The following is a 20,388-nucleotide window of genomic DNA, read 5'->3' as shown; positions in this document are numbered from 1 at the left end:
TTCTAGGTCAGTGTTGCCTGCTGTCGTATTTGATGGGTTTGTGGTTTTTTTCAAAGACCCAGCTGCTTAAAACAGCTGATTACAACATCATATCAGCATATTTCATTTGTAATTTAAAAACTTTTAAGTTTTCTGACTAAAGAAACGAGTGAGCTATCAAATACTAATAAGGAGCATCAAATATGATCTCATATTTTAGCTCTATCAGGTGTGTTGTAGGGTGCTTTGCACACTGAAGTAAGTCTACGTGCACATAGAGACACAGTACGAGTAATTCTTTGCTTATAAATTTCTTCTAGCGAAAGATCAAAACCCTAAGAGTTCTTTGAAGTTATTTCTGGGACAGATGATAAATACAGAAAGGTGGCAAAAAGGACTCATGGTTGCACAATGCATCATGTGGTGTTGTCAGGACTGCATCCCAACACATGCCTACCTTGTGACAGAGTGCATCCCCTCTGGTTTCCCAATAATTTATTTAGAGCCCTATATGAATTCCTCCTGAGAATTCAGTTAAAGTTGACTTAAAATAATGTCCTTTGGTTCATCGTCTCTCATGGCACTCTTATTTTAACTTTTTTCCTTTTATAGAATTCCCAGCTTTTCTTTACTGACTGTCGTGGTTTGAGCCTGGTCTGCTTGGTCCAGCAACAAAGAATCACGTGGCAGCATGCTCACTCCCCCTCCATGGGGAATGGGGAGTGAGAAAACTCGACAAAAAGGCTCAAGGACTGAGATTAGGGCAGAGACACTCACCGCTTATGGTCATGGGCAAAAACCAGAGTAGACTTGGAGAGAAAACTTAAGTTTTAACTTACCACCACCACTTACCAACTAAAACAAAGTAGGATACTGAGAGAAAAATGTATGAATAAATACAACCCAATCTTAAATACACTTACCCCCATCCCTCCCTTTTACTTGCACCCGGATAACTCCTCCAAGTACCACCACATCCTGTACCTTCTTGTCTCCGCCGATCCCCTCAACTGTCAGGCCATCGTCTCCTGACATCTATCTCACCTCGGGGCTCTGGTAAAATGCTCTGCTCCGGTGCCTTTCTTCCCCCCTTTCCTCACTGACTGTGTTCCTTTGCTTTCCTCTCACTTGCCCTTTCTCCCAGTCGAAAAACTCCCCAACACAAAAGACAGGACACAAAGATAGGAGATAAAGAGAGAGACTAAAAAGAGAGCCTGGCCCAACAGATTCCTCCTCTTAAATACATTGATCAAAGAGGCGCTCACTGGCCTGGCCTTGGCCAGAGGTGGCTCCAACATTTACCTAGGCTGAGTGAGGCTCTTGAAGTTTTGCAAGAGTCATCCCCCCCACCAGACTCAAACCCATGACACTGGCTCAGACTCCACCAGGGTTGTGAGCTGCCCTGCTATTTCTTAAAAGCAAATGCTTACCCTCTTGCATGACTCTCCTTATGCTGTTGAGGTAATTGAGGACACAACAGCCTTGTCATTCTGCCTTGAGGTGAATGTATCGGCAAATGTTCAAACCTATTAACTTTCTGACGTGGCAACTATTTTATTATCCCCTGGTGAGGTCACTGGTAACCAGAGTACCCATGGTAATGTCAGTGTTTTCGGGGGAACAGATCTCTGCTTGAGTTCTCTGTAAGGAGATAGCTGAGGTTCACTGATACTCAGTAAAAAAGGGACTCTCTCCTTTCCATCTTGTTGCCAATCAGTGCTGAGATATGTGTCCTGTGTGCTCAACTTCAGATGGGGAAAAAACAAAGTCTTCTAGAACAGCCTGATAGACCAAGTGACAATTAACAGAAACAAAAGGAAAGCTGTGACTAGTCAGCTTATACGTACCTCAAAGACACACAATCTGTGGTTTTGCTGTGCTGCGCACAGAGGGATATAACTCTCCTGCTCTTGTGTTTTCCAGCCTGGTAAATACAGTCCTCTTCCACTTCCTACAAGTGAATTATGGTCCCAGTGACATTTGCCACTGTCACCAGTGCTTCCTGCGGTACAGAACTGAAAAATGCTTCCATTCATTCTCATGCACAGTGTGCACTTGTCTGTTGTGGACATCTGATGATATTTGTAGATGCCCAGATCAGTCTGTCCTCTAGGTCTGTCTGGTGTTTGGAAGTTTAAGATGACCCAGAATATTTACAAGAGAGCATTAGCAGATTGAACTGAACAAGGCGTAGTTAATTTATAATGTTATTCAAAAATTGAAAGCCTAAAGGAGGATGATGGATTAAAGGTTAAGTGATTGGTGTCTCAACCTGATTCTATATTAATCTAGCTGCGTCGATGTAGTTGTATTTACAGAATTAAGAGAAATTTCTCGCAGTTCCCTGAGTGATACTTTTTTCCCCTACTCTAAATCTTATATTTCTTCCTTTCCCTTATACCTCAACAAAATAAATTAACAATTAAAACACAAAAACTCCCCGCTTAATCCCAGACACTCGAATCTCTAAGCTTTTTACCATAGCTAATCCTGTTTTGCCAATGCTTTTCAAGTGGTTTGACTCCCCCCTGCCCAACAGTAGATATTAGCCATTGCTGTTAATGGACTATTCCTTTCAGAGGACTGTAGTCAGGGAAAGCCATCAGGTCTCATCATACGAACATGTCAATCCATGTAAGTGCAAACCAGATCTTTCTTAACTTGTGCAAGTTACTGGTAATTCTCAATATGGGCAAGCAGAGATAAATTTTTAGACATAACCATACTCTATATTTTTTTTTAATTTTGGTGGTACGAGCCTCTTTAAAATGAGTACACCTCCAACAAAAATCAATGTTATATTAAATGATATATTTAATCCTTTTTACATCGTTTTACCATTGTAAACTTCCATCTTAGAAATTCAGTGACAGATGCCAATAAAGAAGACACATTTCTTAAAATACCAGGCCTGAAGAGAACACAGCGTGAATATGCTGCATTGCTTCTGGTACCCAAGGTGACTTGGCTGTTTTGGCAGAAATTTAGTGACGTCTGTGCATGCTGTCTTGTGTGTTGGCAGCACTTGTGGCTGAGTGGTAGCTGCCCCTTAGGTTGTAACGAAATTTTTGTCATTTCAGCCATAAACTGCTCTTATGTTTTCAAATTTAAAATTGTGGTGTTTTAGATGAAGATCCTACACGTAGCAGCCTTCTATTCAAATAAATCTCTTAATTAAAATCACACAGTTCTCCCTGTATAAAACATACGTGTGGTTGTCTTGGAGTTTGCCGCTATTGTAGAAATTCTGCGTTTGTCTGATGAGGCTGATTCCTGTACAGGTTACCAAGTGCTGATGCACAGCGGGGCCAGAACAATCCACATGAAGGAGCGAATTCTGGGGCAACACCTTGCAACCCCCTAACGCTGCCTGTCTTCTCAAAAAGTGCTAGTGCTCGCCATGGAGGATGTTGGTCAGTACCCCAAATTAATATTCGTCATCCAAAAATTTTGGTATGGATCAAATACTTTTCCAAATTCCACATTCGAATATCAATGCCCTCACCTCTGAAACTAGCTCTTATTTTGCAGTCAGATGCTAGTTTTGTAAAGCACAAAATTAAATATATGAAAAAACCCACGCATGTATATTTTTTTTAATTCTATGATCCCCAAAGTGAAAATGGTGAAGCAGCCTGCAGTCACTAGTACTTCCCAAATTCTGCAATTAACTTGTCTCGTTCAATGTCTTAGTGGATTCATGCTGCACCGCAATGCATGTAGTAACAGAGCACTTCCAAAAGCGTGGTCTGTGTTGTGTAACGTTCTAAGTTATGGTGCATATTTTTGCTTGAGACAGTACTCAATATTAAAAAATCATTTCCTGGGGTAAAGGATCCAGCAGCTGTGTTACTTTTATGACGCTCTGTAGTTTCTTCCTTCACTTCTTGGAGGAAATGCAGGCCCGGCTGGATTTCTTCTGTGGCCAACATGTTATCTTATGTTCCTATCTCACGTTAACTATCCTTGCTCTGAAAACTATGATTTGTTTTGTGGATGTCTTGTTTATCATATCACTCTTTTGAAGCCTGCCAATGCAAAGAAAAACAAATTACTAGCAAAAGCATAACGCAGAAGCTAAATATGGTCATACTGAAATATCATGTAGTATTATTATGTTACATGAAAGCTTGATTTATATATTGACATGATTGTAATGAATTATTCCACTTAATATCCACTTGTGTTTTTTGTCAAAATTGTAGTTAAAAGTGCAAGCATAGAATACAAAAATACTGAAGAGTTTTGTAATCATAGTTAATTTACCAGTGAATGTCTTTCAACTGATAACATACACGGTATTTAATATTCTGTGACTAAATTTACTAGTGCATTAAATAGGTCACAACTTTAATCATAAGTCATAGCAAAATACACATTTGTTGCTTTAAAGTAGTTCAGTGGAATTAGTGAAAGCAGCCTAGATCCCCTCATAAGCTATCTGAAGCTAAGCCAAAAATAGTGGATGTTAATTCCATTTCTATCCTAATCCTTTCTCTGCATGTCTAACAATTTTCTATATATCCATAGCAGGGTATCTGCCTCAAAGGTCCTGCTCTTTTGTTTGTGTATTCAGGTGTAGATTTCTTCTGAATTTCTAAATGAAAATCTCTCAGATCAACTCAGAATCTACAATAGGTATTTTTGAATAAAATCACTTTCCTGTAAATCATGCATTTACTTTTTAAAAAGGGAAAGTTAAGCAAAGAAGTCTTTCTTGCCCCAACATGTGCAAGAAGTTGTTTCAGCTCCTAAGTACCCACTAAGTCACCTGTGCTTATATCCGTGTTTCACATGGGCAATCCATTCCAGATTCACAAAATACAATGGCATTGCCTGACTGTGAAATCCGAGAGCTTAGGTTAGGTTTTGGGGGGTTTTTTGGTTGTGGTTTATTTTTTTAATTAAAAAAATAAGTTTGTCACACCATCCTCTGATACCTGCTTCCAGCCCCTCCCTGGTACAGATAACCACCCAACCTTGTGCTTCCTGCCCCTCCCAGCACTCATCGCCGGGCTGTAGCCTGCACAAGCACTCCCAGAAGTCCAGCACCTCTCTTGCCTGTGTATGGGTAGCATTGTGCCTCTTCTGTGGGGATGTCTACATGCAGGGAGGAATTTCTCTGCACCCTGGGCAATCAGCACCAAGATCACATGTGTGAAATGAGGAGTTTGGGAAGGTGGGTATGGGATTATGTTGCCATTTCCAAAGTCTCAGGAAGAAGGGGGCATCACATGCACGGGTTTGCTCTGGGTTTATGGCACCAGGTAGTTTCTGTTTCTGCAGAGAGGAGTCATCTTCTGTTTCCTCCCTGTGCTGATGTTAGTGATTGACGTGGCTGGTGTACATCAGCTGGCATAGTGAGAGCTAAGCCAGTTTGAAAAAAAAATAGAAAATCAGAGTAGAAAGCTGATGTAGTTTGTGGCACACCTGCGTGCTCACTTATGCTACTGTGAAACGCTGTGACAACGTTTGGCTGCAGGAGAGGTGAGGAAAGGATGAGTCTACCCGACAGCAGTTTGTTCTGCAGCCATCACCCTCCATGCAGAGCTCCACAGGAGCAAGTCTGCCTCAGGAGCCTCCCTCTGCCAGGTGGGCTGGGTGCAAACGGGTCCCAGGGCTTTCCCACGTGGGGAAAAGGAGCAGGGAGTGGAAAGGAGAAAGCAGTAGGTGGCCTATAAATGGGGAAGGGTTCAGGCTGGCTGGGAAAATATAACTTTGGATTTCAACACAATAGGAAAGCGCATTATTCTAAAGGAAGCTGATTTATCCTGTTTGAACAGGGCTTTGTTTTCTTTTTTACTGTTTTTTCCCCATTCTTAACCATGTCCTGAACCTCTTCAGAGTTCTCTTTGAGTGTTCCATTGCAGAGGTCACCCTGGATGTTGTTTCCAGTGATGTCAATATATTTGGACTGTTTCATTCACCTGAATGGTTTTTTTCACATTCAGGTGGACCACAGAATCACAAGCTCAGTCTCAAAGTGCATCGATTCCAGTTACAGAGGTTTCTGCAGCAATGATACACAAACAAAGCAAATGGAGGTCTTGGTATCTGCGTACCTGAACCTTGTAAACTTTGTGAGAGAGCTCTTCAGAGTTTGCACAGCCTTCAGACATATCCTGTTAAGGGTGATAGAAGTTTCCTGTCACTTGAGACTCAATATCTGTGGCTGATGATTTCCATTAGTAAATGTTGTTTCATCTCAGTGTGTGTGAGAGCCTCTGCAGGTGTTATGTTTTAAAGAGATTAAATATAAGGTCTTCACCTTGCAGACAGCTATGCTTTGATGTTTAATCCAATTGACTCCTTTGAACTCTATGTGGCAGACTATACACATATGTTTAAGTGGCTCCAGGGTAGGTAACATACTGGAGGAGACAAGTGGTTTAAAACAGTTGCCTTCCCAGTTCTTGCTTCTCTTCTAAATGTTGAATGAGATTTTGTGAGGACATTTAAAAACAGGCAGAAATACATCAATGACCAGCCTGGAACAAAGTGGTGGCTTTTGACTGCAGCTGCACTCAGCAGTGCCTCTAACTCAGGAATCTGAAATTCCATTCCTGGAAGAAAAGATGCTTTTGTGTTGTCCTTAGATGTAACCAGCCTTCTGAGTCCCACAGGCCATTGAGGCTACACGGCCTAGGCCTAGGCCTAGACTTGGTGCAGGTGGAGTCTGTAATGAGTTTAACTTGTAACTGAACAAGCACGTATGGAGGAGGAACTTCCTTCTGCGTATGGTCCAAATTTGAGCAAACTCTAATGCTGCTGATCACAGGTCCCTATTGCGCAGCCCACAACGAGAACCTTTTCATAGAAGTGATTGCAAATACTCTTATTTTTTAATGCTGTCTTCCTAAGTTTAATGTCATTACATACAACAGCCAACACAAGTGGGTTTCAGGTGATGGGAAAATTGCGACCTGAACTATTACCTTGCCAAACCTAACAGTGGAAATGGAAATACAAGCGTAAGCACTGGTAGCTGTCTGGATCAGAAGTAGAGCTCTTGGTTTGTGGACGTTATTGCTTATATTGGTAGACAACTCTCTAAGCCTGTAAATATGATATTAAAAGGATCATATATTAAAAGTTCTCACTGAGCGATTTGAATGTGAGCCCTTGCAGTCACTGGTCCCTTGGTGTTATGAGTGAACTTTCCTGTTACATTTAGAATGCTTTTGTGCACCATGTGTACATTCCTTCCTTGTTCCACATATTCAGTTTTATTTCAGTGATACATTTCACAAGAGATTGTGAAGGTTTCTGTAGAGATCCTGCTAGGGAAGCAGAATGTATAGAGTGTATCTGAGGGAAACTTCTCCAAAACTGCGAATTTGTGCCTTCCACTATGGTTCTGCACAACAAGATATCCAGTGGTACTTGACCTAGAATCAGAGAATAAATGCTCTAGATTTTTCTGTTCAAGAGAACAGGTTCTTTCAGGAAAGAGATATTTATACGTATGTGTGCAGATAGATATATGAGCACCTCAAAATAACTTAGTTATACAAATGTTGCGTGGCCGCTGTGGCTCGAAGGGAATGTGCATAGTTGATCAGTGAAAGCTCTGATTCAATCAATAAAAACGGATCACTAAATCTGGTTAGATTCAAAATCTTCAGTTCTAACTTCTCTGATATGTGGAAGTACTAACATAAATGTTAACATATACAATACTATACCAACCAGTAGGAGCAAGGGTTTTCTAACAATAAAAGTGCCTGAGTGCGCTAAACAACAAAAAAAAAGGACAGGAGAACCACAATATTTTGGTTAAAAATTTTCTTGGTCTTTTTTTTTTAACCTGCTTCTAACACGGTGAGTATGTACCTTCCACAGCCAGTGTGAACTTATGGATTCCCAAAGGTGATGGCCACAAGAAACCCAAAGCAGGCACTGAAGCATGCACCCTTAACAGACTCTGTGCTGAGATGTGGGCTCTCTGTCCATCTGACTGGTTCCTAGGGGAGTTTCACCTCCAGCCTTGCACTGAATTTCTCTTTGCTGCCCCCTCCTATTGTGCCAGCGGCAAGCACAAGCTAGAAAGCCCACTGACCCTGCCATGGGCCAGGCAGGTATCCTCACCCCGTGCTCCCGGCATTATTTGTTCTGGGAACACTGGCAGCGCCTCCACACAGGCCTGGCAGGGCTCATTCTGTCGTGTCTCCTCTGCCACAGGCGGCCAAAACAGTTTTGTCCACATGTACTGTACACTTGTGTGGACTCTGGGAAAACAGTTGACTAAAATAGTGATGATCTTGTGAAATGATATCCCAAGAAGATTGTTGGGAAGATTAGGGGGAAAAGGGAGAACTTGTTCAGTTGTTCAGGCTTTGTTAATATTGGAAAGCTCCAGCAGTGATTGGATAGCTTCTGAGATGACAATGGCAAGAGACTAAAAATTGAACATTTTTTTTTGTTTGCCAAAAAACTTAAACATCCTCAGCTGAATGAACTTCAAGGCAAAAAGCTGTCTTGTTTAAAAATGCTTCTGTCTTTGCTTAAGTAGTATGACATCTCTGGATGTCCCAAAAATGGCTCCAGAAATTCAGAGGAGATGATACTTGGCAGTGTTGAAATTATTTTTGCTAAAAGGTAGAAATCAAGAAGAATTTTTTCCCCCTTTGTATTTTACGAAATTGAAAAAAACCACAATTTCAATAAATACTGAATCTATTCAGGGAAAAATCCTGTGTGAAAACGGAAACTGGCCAATCTGAGTACCCAGAGACTACGGTATAATGCTTTTCAAAAAGCATTTGTAAACTGTGAAAAGCAAGAAGCCCAGGCAGAAGTTCATCAGAGATTGTAGTTTACAGTGCACTCATTTCCTTCTAAAATTGCTTCTTTTTCTTCCCCACCATTTCTTGCAGATCTCTCTTTTTTGCCATGTCAGCTGACAGCCACCAGCTCCACACTCATTCCTACCAGGACTCACTAAGTCTCCTGAATGTCAACAGTCACTCCCTGTCGAAGAGCTCCTCAAATCTGGCCTGTACCAGGCAATCAAGTTTAGAGGAAAGGCTGAGCAACAAACAGGAGCTGAAGAAAAGCCACAGTAGCACCATCTGCCATACTCTGGGGAACAGAAGTGATGCAAGGAGTGCACCGAGTCCTGGATGGTCCTTCTCGCAGCCCAGGACAGTGGGACTTGGATCAGTGGTCCAAACCATAAGCGACCAGTCAGCCAATGACAATTTGCAGAGCAGAACTAAGACTGCAAACCATTTCCTTACTGCTGAACAGCCCCCGGCACCCTGGGAAGTGGGTGATGCTAAGACGTGTGTAAAGAGCAGCACTGTTGAGAACGTTCCTTCAGCCCGCATTGTCCAGCAGCAAAGCATGTGTGAAATGGAAGAACCAGGAACTGCCCTTCGGAGAAGCCACTCAGACCTAACCTGCAGTTGCAAGCAGCAGACTTATGTCACTCACGTAGAAGACAGTGGTGCTCACTCCAGCCTAAGCTCTTCTAGCTGCAGGCATGGTCCACCAGTGGCCAGGATGTCTTTCCAAACACAGACATATGGATCTGAAACAAATGAAAATGCATCTCACTATCAAAACCTTGTGACTCATTTTCCGATTCTACCTAGAGATCAAAAAGTACCCACCAATAGCTTTGACAGTGGTGGTATTCCACGTAACACAACTGTTTACACAGATCCTGGGACATTTCACGCTGCGGTTCTAGGACCTCACATGCCTGGAAATGGTTTCTCAAATAGGACAATGTTCAGTCAAGCCCCTGGGATTATTCATGGTGGTCTGACTTATGGTAATATTCCAAACTCTGTGTACTCCCCAATGGTGATGACAGTTCATAACAATTCTGCTGGGCCCTGTAATATGAGGCAGGAGCCTTGTATGAAGGTAGATGCCACCATCCCTGCCTATTGCCATTCTTTGCCCATACCATCTATACAGCTGGTTCCGCGGCTGGTGTGCTCGGTTAGTGAGTCAGGGAAGGAGCAGGCAGTGCCTGGCTATTTTCATTCCTTTTCTACTTCAGACATTCTGACCTACCCTAAGCTGGTGTCTTCAGTAAGTGAATCGGGCCTGGATGCCAAACGAGTCCTGAAGTGCTGTAGCATTCCAGGAGAACAAATGCAACATGCTCAACGCTGTGCTCAGCGGGAGGAAGCTCCTCCAGAAACAAAGGCTGCCTGTATTGCCTTTAGCAGCCAGCAAGGTGCAGACATGGCAATGACAACTAAGGATATGTGGACTATGACCTCTATGAATGATTTAACCAAAGGACTGAAACCAGCTCTTGAGCGCAGAGATGCCGAGGTACAAACTCTTCCAATCATGGAATGCAAATCTGTGGCAACGAGTCCAGCAACCGCCGCAGAAGGCCACTCGCATGTGTTCCCAGAGGTGAACTTGGAGCAAGACTTGGAGGGCCCCAAAACTCCAGTACGTGAAGTGAGATGGGATGATGAAGGAATGACATGGGAAGTCTACGGTGCATCTGTGGATCCAGAAGTCCTTGGCTTAGCCATTCAGAAGCATCTTGAGATTCAGATAGAACAATTCCAGACAGAGCCTGCTCAGTCGACTGAGAAAAGTAACGAGGAGTCATCTGCTGATAAAACGGGGAAAAAAAGGCCGTTCAGAACAATGATGCATTCCCTGAGATATCCGAGCTGTTGTGCCCGTTCTAGTACTGCAGTGGAGTGAGCACAGCTGTAGGATGTAGGACAGCTGTGCCTCTTTTAAGTTGTAAATAAATGCTGAGTCTTAAGCGTTAATGCAGTTTTTATGGACAATCCACTTCAGGATAAGTGGGAGAAGTTCAGTGACCATCAACTATGCTTAAAAACAAGGCAAAAACAATGGTTGGGCCATATAACAGAGGACATAAGGCTGCACCTACATCATGCCACCCAAATGATCTTGACTGTTCTTAATGTAGCGCTGTTTTATTCTTCTCTGTTAGTTTTAAATCATATTGTAAGGAACGAGACTTCTTTTCTAAATGGTGCATCTTTTTAAAATAATGATGACTTTTTTCTGTATTTTAATAATTTAGGGTTAGAGAACAAAGTTAGAAAATGATGCTTTAATCAAAGGTCTTAGCATTCGATCCTACTCCCTTAAAATGTTTTGGGAGCTATTTTGTTGTTAATTCACAATAATGCTGTCTCTAAGTCCATTTTAACTGTAGGCAGAATGACAAACTAGTGTAATGCTATATGACAAAGAATTGTAACTTTTGCTACATAACTGTGAAGGTATTTTGATATTGCTAAGCTGAACTTTTCCCTTTGCAAGCTGATGTACAGTTGGAGGATGCTCCTGCAACTTTCATACTAGCTTGTAGTTATGATGAATTACATTCTAAATATCCAGAACCAATGTTTACCGAGTGATTGACACAGATGTACAGTCTTACCAAAGATGACTTGTGTAATGTGAATTACTTATTGAATGCTTGTCCTAGAGACATGAAACAAAACCTGTTCAGATTAGTCTGTCATGCTATCATACCCTACAAATCATAAGCAGTTTTGGTTTGTTTATATTAAAAATAACTTCCAGCAAGTTCTTTTTATGTGCATCTATCCTGAACAGTGATTATTTCGTTGTTGCGTAAAACACAGGGGACAGTTTGTGTGTAACCTTGGTCATCTTGTGTTTTCTGTCAGGTGTCTGCTGAAAGTGAGACTTTATGTCTTCACCAAAGTACAGCTCTAAGGTTATTTGTTCCGAGTGCCTTGGTCATACGGGCAGCTTAAAGATTTCTTTTCTCACCAAACCAATTTTGCAAACAATTTCCCAGTGAGAAACCTTTTCTGATACTGTAATGCAGCTGTAGTGCAGGGCCTGTTTGAAGGGAATATTTTGTCAAGGAAGCTGGGCCTATTATTTCCAGTGCTATACATGGCCTTTGGTCAGTGTCTCGGAGTCTTCAGAAAACTAGGAATGTGCAATATTTTTTGATGAAAAGAGAGGAGGAATATTAATTTCTATCTCAAAGGAAAACCTGCTGTATCAGAGAGCTTACTGCTGTGGAATGATCCATTCTTTCCTTAAATGTGTGTGATTGTGCTTTAGTTGGTTTGATTTTGTTAGCTGGCTGTCTACATAATGTTTATCTAACGTTTGTACACGAACAGGAGCCCCTGGTGCTTAGGACAGCTTTAAAATTTCACCTAGAAAATCCTTAAATATAGGACCTGCTAGCTGGAACGTGCTGTGATGCATTCATTTAATAACACAGAGTTGTTCAAGATCAAATTATCATCACTGTACAAAGTGGAATTTAACAGAGCTGGCTCCTGTGAGGCTCGCTTTGAGTTCAGGAGGCTTCATTGAGGCCCTGGGACTTGGACCGCAGTGAAGTCTGAACTCAAAATGAATTTTATACCAACCAAGTCTGAAACCACTGGAATATGATGCCTTACTCTATAGCTGTGAGCATCCAAGTTTTGATGTTAAGGTTCCCTTTATTAAAGATTTACTGGAAGTCAAGAAGTAGTGAGCAACTAAAGAAAAGTCACTTCTGCTGTTATTTAGTGTTTGGCTAAGCAGTTTCTATATGCAGTTATTTTCTGGTCTGGAGTATCATAAGCAGTATCAAACATTGGTTTATTCCTTTCTTAAAATATTACACTTTGAGAATTTTAAGCACTATAATGGCTTAAACCCTTGCCTTATCTGTTAGCTTGTCCTTGAGTGTGCAGGAGAATTAAATATTTGAACAGTTAAAGAAAAGCTTTATTATAGCAAGTGTACCTTGCTCCTGTGACCCGTCATAATCCATATTTTTAAGCTATTTGACATGTGGAATAAATGTTAATTCTTCCTCCCGCCCTTGACATCCCAAGCACCCCTCCAAAATAAAGCCCTCAACTCTAGGAAGATGTTAAAATAGGACATGTATCAAACTGGTCAGAAAGAGATAGTTTGCACAACGGACTTGACCAATACAGCAAAGTCCCTTGAGTGCTTTATATGTCATAAAAGCTGGAACAACTCCGAGGTTTCATAAAGCGCTGGTTGCAAATTACCTGCAGGCTATGCATTGGTATGGATTTGTTATTCCAGTGCTAAACACCGATTATCATTCCTGGATGGGAAAAATATATGACAAGCAAGGGAAAAGGTCCCCAATGACTTGCTTGTGGAGTTAAATACTGAAAAAGAGGATATTCCCTCAATGTTTTCAATAAAAACCTTCACGGCTAAGTCAATTGTTTAAAAAAAGCAAGGTAAGAAGTTGCTCTCAGCCCTGGCTCAGTCTGTGGTGTTTGCAGACCACTTGCCTTTGGCCTCATGCTGCTAGAAGAGACCTTTCAGTTGTTCCAGCCTGGATCCTGAGCTGGTTCTGCTAAGGATGGTCACACAAGTGGGTGCTTGGCCATTTGCTAAGGATGGTCATACACAAGTTTTGCTGTAGGAACCCTTGCCCTGGAGTAAGCTTATGTTCCTTCCAGATGTAGCTTAAGAAATTGTGTGTTGTATGACTGAGCCAAGAGGCCCCACAGAGCAACACTGCTCCATGCCCATGGTCCTCTGAGATAGGAGTGAGTGGGGAGGAAAATGCAACTGGATATTCTGTACCCAATTGTGTAACCAAAAATGATTCAGGGAAAAAAAAATCTCCACTGTATGGACAAGGGAGTGTGTTTCTTCCTGACCACTTCTCTGCTTATAGCCAGTAAGAAGCAATGGCAAGCTGGACTAATTGTATTATTGGATAGACATTTAGTCTTTTAAATCCAAAGCAGTAATGACCTGTCTGGAGATGTGCTGAGGTAAGAGGCCTTCTGGAAGGATGTTACTCCTTTTTAAAGATGGAATAAGAAAATATGCTTATTTGCTTAGGAAAAGTAACATGTGGTGACGTTGGGATAAAGGAAAATCTTGGACTGGAGATGAGACCCAGGAACCCCAGCTCTAAAGAGGGAGTGGGTTCACGTGTCCTCCAGACACTGCGGTAGCCCCCTCTCTCAGGGGATTTTCCAACTGTGAAATTGCAACGTTAATACTTCATTACCATCTGTTCCTTTCAGACATGTCGAGGTGATTAATTTGTCTTCCTAAGCCCCCTGAAAATGAAAGCAGTCTATTAGTGCTAAGTAATACCTTTAATTGGCAAGGGAGAAAGAGTCAGCATGTGGGTTTATGAGTTGGAACTAAGTCATTCTAATCAACTCCCACAGTACCAGTTAAATAACTTGGTGGGACTTGCTGCATCAGTGACTTGTGTCTTATTCAGGGGGACTTTAGGACTCTAAAAGTAAAGTGAGTTTTGATTTTTAAGTTCTATCTCTTTTCCCTTCATTCTGGACTGGGGATCTGAAATGAAGGACATAATGTGCCTATTGAGCTTCTTTCCAAAGCCTTGCTGTTCACACAGGTCACAAGATCCAGCTGACTCCCTGCAAATACGGAGAGTCTAATGCCTGTGAGGCTGTGCATAGAGCCCTGGGCCGCGCCTGCCTGCTGCTGCTGTGCCTGCTGACAGAGAGAGGGAGGCGGCCGTGGTGCCTTCTTCTGAGGTTACAGTCCTGGGCATCCCACTCCCCTGCCCATCTATGGAGGGCAGCTGCACAGAGCTGTATTGTTTATAAAGGGGAAGAGGTGGGTAAGCATTGTGGGTGACATGGGTTAGTGAGAATTTTGCTTCTCTTCTTGCTGAAGAGGAAGCTTGCAACCAAAAATCCTGCCAGCATGAAAACTGATGCGCCCGTTTATCATTTCTGCAAGCAGGGATGAGCGTATCCATCTTCTGTGGGGCAGCACCTCTGTCCCAGGCAAAGCGGAGTTGTTTCTCCCTCTGGGAGCTCCTTCACAAGAATAAGCACGTCGTCACTTGTGGCTTTTACTGCCTGTCTGCGTTAGTGAAGGACATGTTATATGTCCTTTGCCATGGTCACTTGGATGTCCAGCTGCCATCTATCTCGAGCGGTAGGAGCGCCGGGTCTGTTGCTGACAGCCATCACATGTACCAGGGCCAGTGTGTTCAGATAGCAGAGTGCTAAGCTGTAGCCTGTAAGTCTTTAGAAGCATTAATCCTATCTAATATGTGACCTAAACAGATGTCATCTACCTTATTATCAGCCTTTCAATACGCTACAGGCTACGCCACTCAGATGACCTGTGAAGAAAGCTGAGAACACAAAACAGGGAAACAGAAGCAAAGAGGTGATGCTGCAGACCTCCATCGTGTTCCAGCCACCTGCTCACCTACGGGCAGAAAAGACACCTCTGGCAACCACGGCGTCGCAGGTGGCTCAGCGGTGTAAGGAAGGAGAGATTTTGTCTCCTGCGGTGTTAGAGTGAGATAACGAATGTGGGTCAGGAGCTTCCCTGAACTCTGGCTGGCCGGGATTACATCTCCTTGCTCCACCTGGCGCTGAGCAGCTGGCACACAGCCTGGCAGTGCAGACCCACTCGCACTCCCCTGCGTTTTCTGGTTCCTGCTCACCTCCTACAATTTGTACCGTAAAGCAGAGACAGGGCTGCAGCTCCCAACATCGTGAACCTTGCTGAAATGCCCTTTTGTTCGTGCTTTCCAGAGCACAACTGCTGATGGGCAGCTCTTTGCAAGGCACGAAGCACACAGAACCATCCAGGCCCGGGTGCTGTGATCTGACCTGCATGGCCAGAGCTGGCATTTCTGGTCCTTCCCCTGCCACAGACACAACACCCTCAGTGATGACACATGCATAGAAAGTCAGTCCTTTCATCTCTGGCAGCTTTTTGCAATGGTTGTAGATAATTTGCTTGCCCTGCGTCTGGCGCTGGTAGTAGCACACACTACTTCACCCCAGACTGAACAGAAATTCCTGCATGTAGGTAAGTTAAATGCTGTCTTGTGTTCACATCGTCTGGAAAACCCTGAAGATGCCATTGCCTCAGAGAATCCAATTTTAGGAAAGCCTGTATATTGAGTTCATGATGTGATGGTTGTGTTTTAATTTCTTGTTTCATAGGCATCTGTGTTTGCTAAACTTCACATTTTCTTCAGTATCAGCCTCACCCCAACAGCAGAATTAGGGGTTAATTGGTTAATTTAGTGCCATGCTGGTGTTTTTGTGTATGGGCGGGGAAAAAACTTCACAGTGTTTAGTGCCCAAAATGACACCACTCTTTCACTATGGGCTGCAACTACGCTTGTGATAGAACAAGTTTTCTGAAGCAGGCTGAAACAGCCCAATGCAATGTGGCTGCCCCCTCCCAAAAGCCAGGCACTTGCATGCTGAGAGGCAAAGGGATTTTGACCACAAAACCCAGCTCTTTGGGAAAGCATGGCTCTTGGAAATTTTAACAGTGAGCTCTATGCTTGCATGGGAAAGTTTTCCATTGATATTCTGATTTCTTACATTTACAGCATTTTTAACATCCCAAGTGTGCCAGGGAGTTATTAAAAAAATGACTGTGTAGTACATGCAGAACAGGACTAAGGATTTCCATTTGATATTTGCCTCATTCCTCAGTATTTCAAGTTGTAGGAGTCACCAAGTGTACTATCAACGAACCACTGCTGGGATGTGACTTTCCTTACTGAATGCGTCTCTCTGCGCACTGTAGACTGGCCAGCAAACAGGCAGAGGGTATTTTCAGCCGAACACTGCAGGGAGAAGTCTATTGGGCACACTCCTGGCCTTGGCAAGTCTCATTACAGGTATGCACAGCCTTTACAGCAGTTCTTCAGTAACCTGGATATCACTGTCTTGGCAGATGTTGCTGAAGAAGTCAGTAACACACTTACTGACAAATAACACCTTGCGTTGGCACATTTTTGTGCCTTTGGGCCATTCTTGGTGTCATTGAAATGTGGCCAAGCCTACTGTAACCCACAAAACTTTCATGGACATACCCCTCATTTGTAAAGAGTGTGTGAGTTGCAGCGTCTGTCCATCACACCCAAACCGAGGGTGCTTTCTCCTTGATAAAACGAGTAACAAAAAAAATGAAATGAAATGAAAAGAAATGAGTAAAAAAAAAAAAGCACAAAAAAATGGGTGAGGATTTAAAAGACCATAACTGTGATTTTGTTTTAGAGAACATGTGGAAAACCTACTTGTGCTGTGTTGACAAATGTCTGAGTGTTTGGGTGTGTGCTTGCTAACAAGTCTGTGCAGCGGGTACGGAGTCCAAATGCCTTTATTGTGTACGTGATGAAGTAGGACAGAAATAAAGGTATTTATTCCCCTCTACAATTGCTAGTGACTCCTATTGCACAAGAAAAATAATTTCTATTATCAGAAGTTAATCTATTCCTTTCTGTCCCACCATGCAGGGATGACACTTCCTTGGTTAACACTTCTGTTGTTATTTTTCTCATTGATAGGTTTGGACCAGAGCAAGTAATAGATTTGTTCACATCTGTCGCAGGACCGTTATTCATAAACGTTGGGCTCTCATAGCAGCCCACTGCTTCCAGAACTAAGTTCTGCCTTTGGTTAGACTTCCCAGAGAAGCTACAGATAACTTCTTTAAATAAAAGATGCAATATGTAGTCTATACTTATGATTCACATGAAGTGGGATAGACTAGATGTGGGACAGGCGAATGGACAGTAATTTTAAAAAGTTTTCAGAAATAAGAAATCCTTAAATGAGAGGAAGGAAAACACTAAGTGTGGAATGCAGGAAAAGGGTATTAGAACTTCTGTTTACAGTCTGTACGTGAAACCGTTTGTGTGGGAGTTCAAAAATACTTAGTTTATCTCTGGCATTGAGGTAGCTCAACACAAAAAAGCAAAGATTCAAGCCAAGTAAATCCAGCACAAAGAGCTTTGAAAATCCCCTGCAGGGAAGTAAAGCCCTGACTTAAGCAGAACTGACTGCTGCTCCGCTTATCTCTTCGGGCGGGTTGGTGGCTGTGAGGTTGGCCTCCGGCCACGGGCAGGACAAGCTCTGGGGGAAGGCTGGGGATGGATCTGGCACAGAGCCGTGGGTCATGGCCTGCCTGGAAGGGGACCAAGGACAGACGTCAGAGGGGATATGAGGGAGGGAGGGAAGGCCACGCAGATGGATAAAGTGAAACCAGCCTGCTTCCAGCAGCAGAGCTTGAAGCAACTGGTGATTTCCCTGGCAGCTGCATGAACTTCCCTGACACCTTCAATGATGACTCTTCTATAATTTCATACTCTGCTTTGGGACTGTTGCTGCCCAAGAGAGGAGCCGCGGTCAGCTTGTTGTCCTGCCTTGGCATCTGGCTTCACCTCCTACTGTACCGTGCTTGCTGTGCTGCTGTCAGTGTGCTGCACGTCTGTATTTCTCTTTTCAAAGGCAGCGATGTGCTGCTTAACTTTGCGGCAGAGTTGCAGAACAGGGAAATTGCATTATAGAGCATTAAACATAGAAGTTAACGCAACTGATTCTCTTACTAAATTATTGCAGCTATTGAACGGTCTAATCAGGAACTAGAAGCATTCTCTAAGAACACATCCATAAACTCTATTAAATTTGCTATGAAATCATTGCAGCAGAGAACATTCCTCGAGTTCTTTGTGTGTTGGGTGGTGCAGAGTAGTGTGTCTTGGCAGGCTGACACCTAAGACACACTTCTATATTGCAGCTTCTGTTTCGAGGAGGTGTGGAGGGATGAATCCCACCTCACCCTTTATTCTCACACTGCAGCCAAGCAAGGAAGGATGTCTCTGACTGTACAAAGGGGGTCATAAAGCACTTCTGCTGAATCAACGCAAAGCCAAGGGGTGGCCTGTCGGGAAGGATGAGCTTTACGCTGCAGAACTACACGTGTGATTCCCATTCAGCAAGAAATAGTGCTGAATTTTGGGGACAGGAGTGTGTTATGTGGTGTCATGCCCCCATGGGAAAAGCTGCATGCGTCTATCCTCATTAACTCTTTTTGATGTGTACGTATCTAGATCGCTTTTACGCATCCAAAATGCTTCTCTTCGTACTCTAGTAAGAGGCTTACTGTATGCTGATACGTAGTTTTACCCAGCACTGAGGAACAACACAGTATGTAAGTCTTCATCTTTGCCACTGCTTGAACACAAGGAGACCTCCTTGTTTATTCTTCTATTAAATCATATCTCTACCCAACCTTTTGCTCGTATTATAGCAGACTAGCAACTTGTCCTTCGCTTATTCTAATGCCATTTTAAATTTCATGTTTTGAGTTGCTATGTAGGCTTGGGTAAAAAGCCACATCTGGCTTAGGGAATGGCAGAAGGAGGAGCAGGGTGTGCTGCTGTCGGTGGTGGGAGGAAGGAGCCCAGTAAAAATTTGCACAAGGTTTATTACTCTGAAATTCTGTTAGGGGCAAGATGGAAGCTGTATCCACCTGGCGAATCCTCCTAGGAAAGCATAACCTTAGCTGTGATGAGTCCACCCAGAGAGCATACCATGTGAAACAAATCTACATGAGTGGTTCCATGATAACCACTCAAACCACCTGGATTATGTTATTGCCTTGGTCAAGCCTATGGAAGACGTAACAGCAAACCACTTCGTGTGCTATGCCTGCCTGCCTGCCCCAGAGCGGCTGCTCCCTTTACCTAGGACAGTCCTGATGGGTAACTGGGTGGGACGACACAAGAGATACATGAGCGCTGCTGGTTTTCAGGGTCAGACAGGTTTGGTATTATTTTTTCCTCTTAAATCCAAATACAGAGAGAAGGATTATATAACACATCCTGTGTCTCCCACGTGTTTGGACGAGGAAGCCAAATACCTGAAATGCAGGTTCCTAGGGTAACAGCACATCTGGGATTAGGTGGTGGACTTCTACTTTCTCGTATGGCAGTGCTGAATTATAGATACCCTGGTTGCAGCCAGGGTCCCCAACCACGAGTAAGATCTGGCGCAATAGAACAGCTCTGTGGTCTGTGCCCAGAGGAGCTCCTGTGTGTAAGAAACAGTGACTCAGCTACCACATGTATGCAGAACTGCACAGCTACTTAGGTTTCCACCTGAAGCCCTTCTTTCTCTGTTAATGTATGTTTTAAGTACTGTGCAAACACCTGTAAAAGGCAATTGTTCACAAACATTGCCAGCTGGGTGGTCCTGGAAAGCCTGAGGTCTCCTTGCCTTGAATAGCAAAAACCGCAGGTAGTAGCGCAACCCACTCTCCAGGGTAGTAACTGCATCTGTTTCCCAGCTGCAAGCTCTGATGGCAGGCATTAGGCAGTGTTCTGCTGTGCTTCATGCTTGGGGGAAAACAGAGCCCCTCCCAAAAAGTGCTGAGTAAGGCCAAACCAACGCACACTGGGAATTTTCCAGTGGGCACACGAAAGCCCTAGACTGGTGGCATGCCATCTCCCCTGACAAATGTTGTGCTTCATCTTTCTCCTCTGCTGTGCTGTGCCGCAGGTGGGCAGGGAGACCCGGTGGTGTCTGCAGTTCTGAAGGAGGCCAGGCTCTTGGTGGTGGACTTCAACACACGCTGCCTGGAGGCCTAGGGCTCCACAATCTGCGC

At 43.4% G+C, this 20,388-nt stretch overlaps 1 protein-coding gene across 1 annotated transcript; it reads left to right on the top strand.

Annotated features, from left to right (window-relative positions):
- The first annotated feature begins 8,871 nt into the window (after nt 1–8,871).
- On the top strand, nt 8,872–10,662 carry GPRIN2 (G protein regulated inducer of neurite outgrowth 2). The gene has a single exon (XM_009872020.1). The coding sequence runs from the start codon at nt 8,872–8,874 to the stop codon at nt 10,660–10,662; it is 1,791 nt and encodes a 596-aa protein (XP_009870322.1).
- The last annotated feature ends 9,726 nt before the right edge of the window (nt 10,663–20,388 follow it).

The sequence above is a fragment of the Apaloderma vittatum genome, unplaced genomic scaffold, assembly GCF_000703405.1.
Source record: "Apaloderma vittatum isolate BGI_N311 unplaced genomic scaffold, ASM70340v1 scaffold35680, whole genome shotgun sequence".
Lineage (NCBI taxonomy): Eukaryota > Metazoa > Chordata > Aves > Trogoniformes > Trogonidae > Apaloderma > Apaloderma vittatum.
The sequence above is the reverse complement of the archived record's forward strand: the minus strand, read 5'-3'. Positions and strand labels throughout refer to the sequence as shown.

What these genes read in the sequence shown, in the direction of transcription:
- GPRIN2 (XM_009872020.1), top strand. Translation starts at nt 8,872, where the DNA reads ATGTCAGCTGACAGCCACCAGCTCCACACTCATTCCTACCAGGACTCA.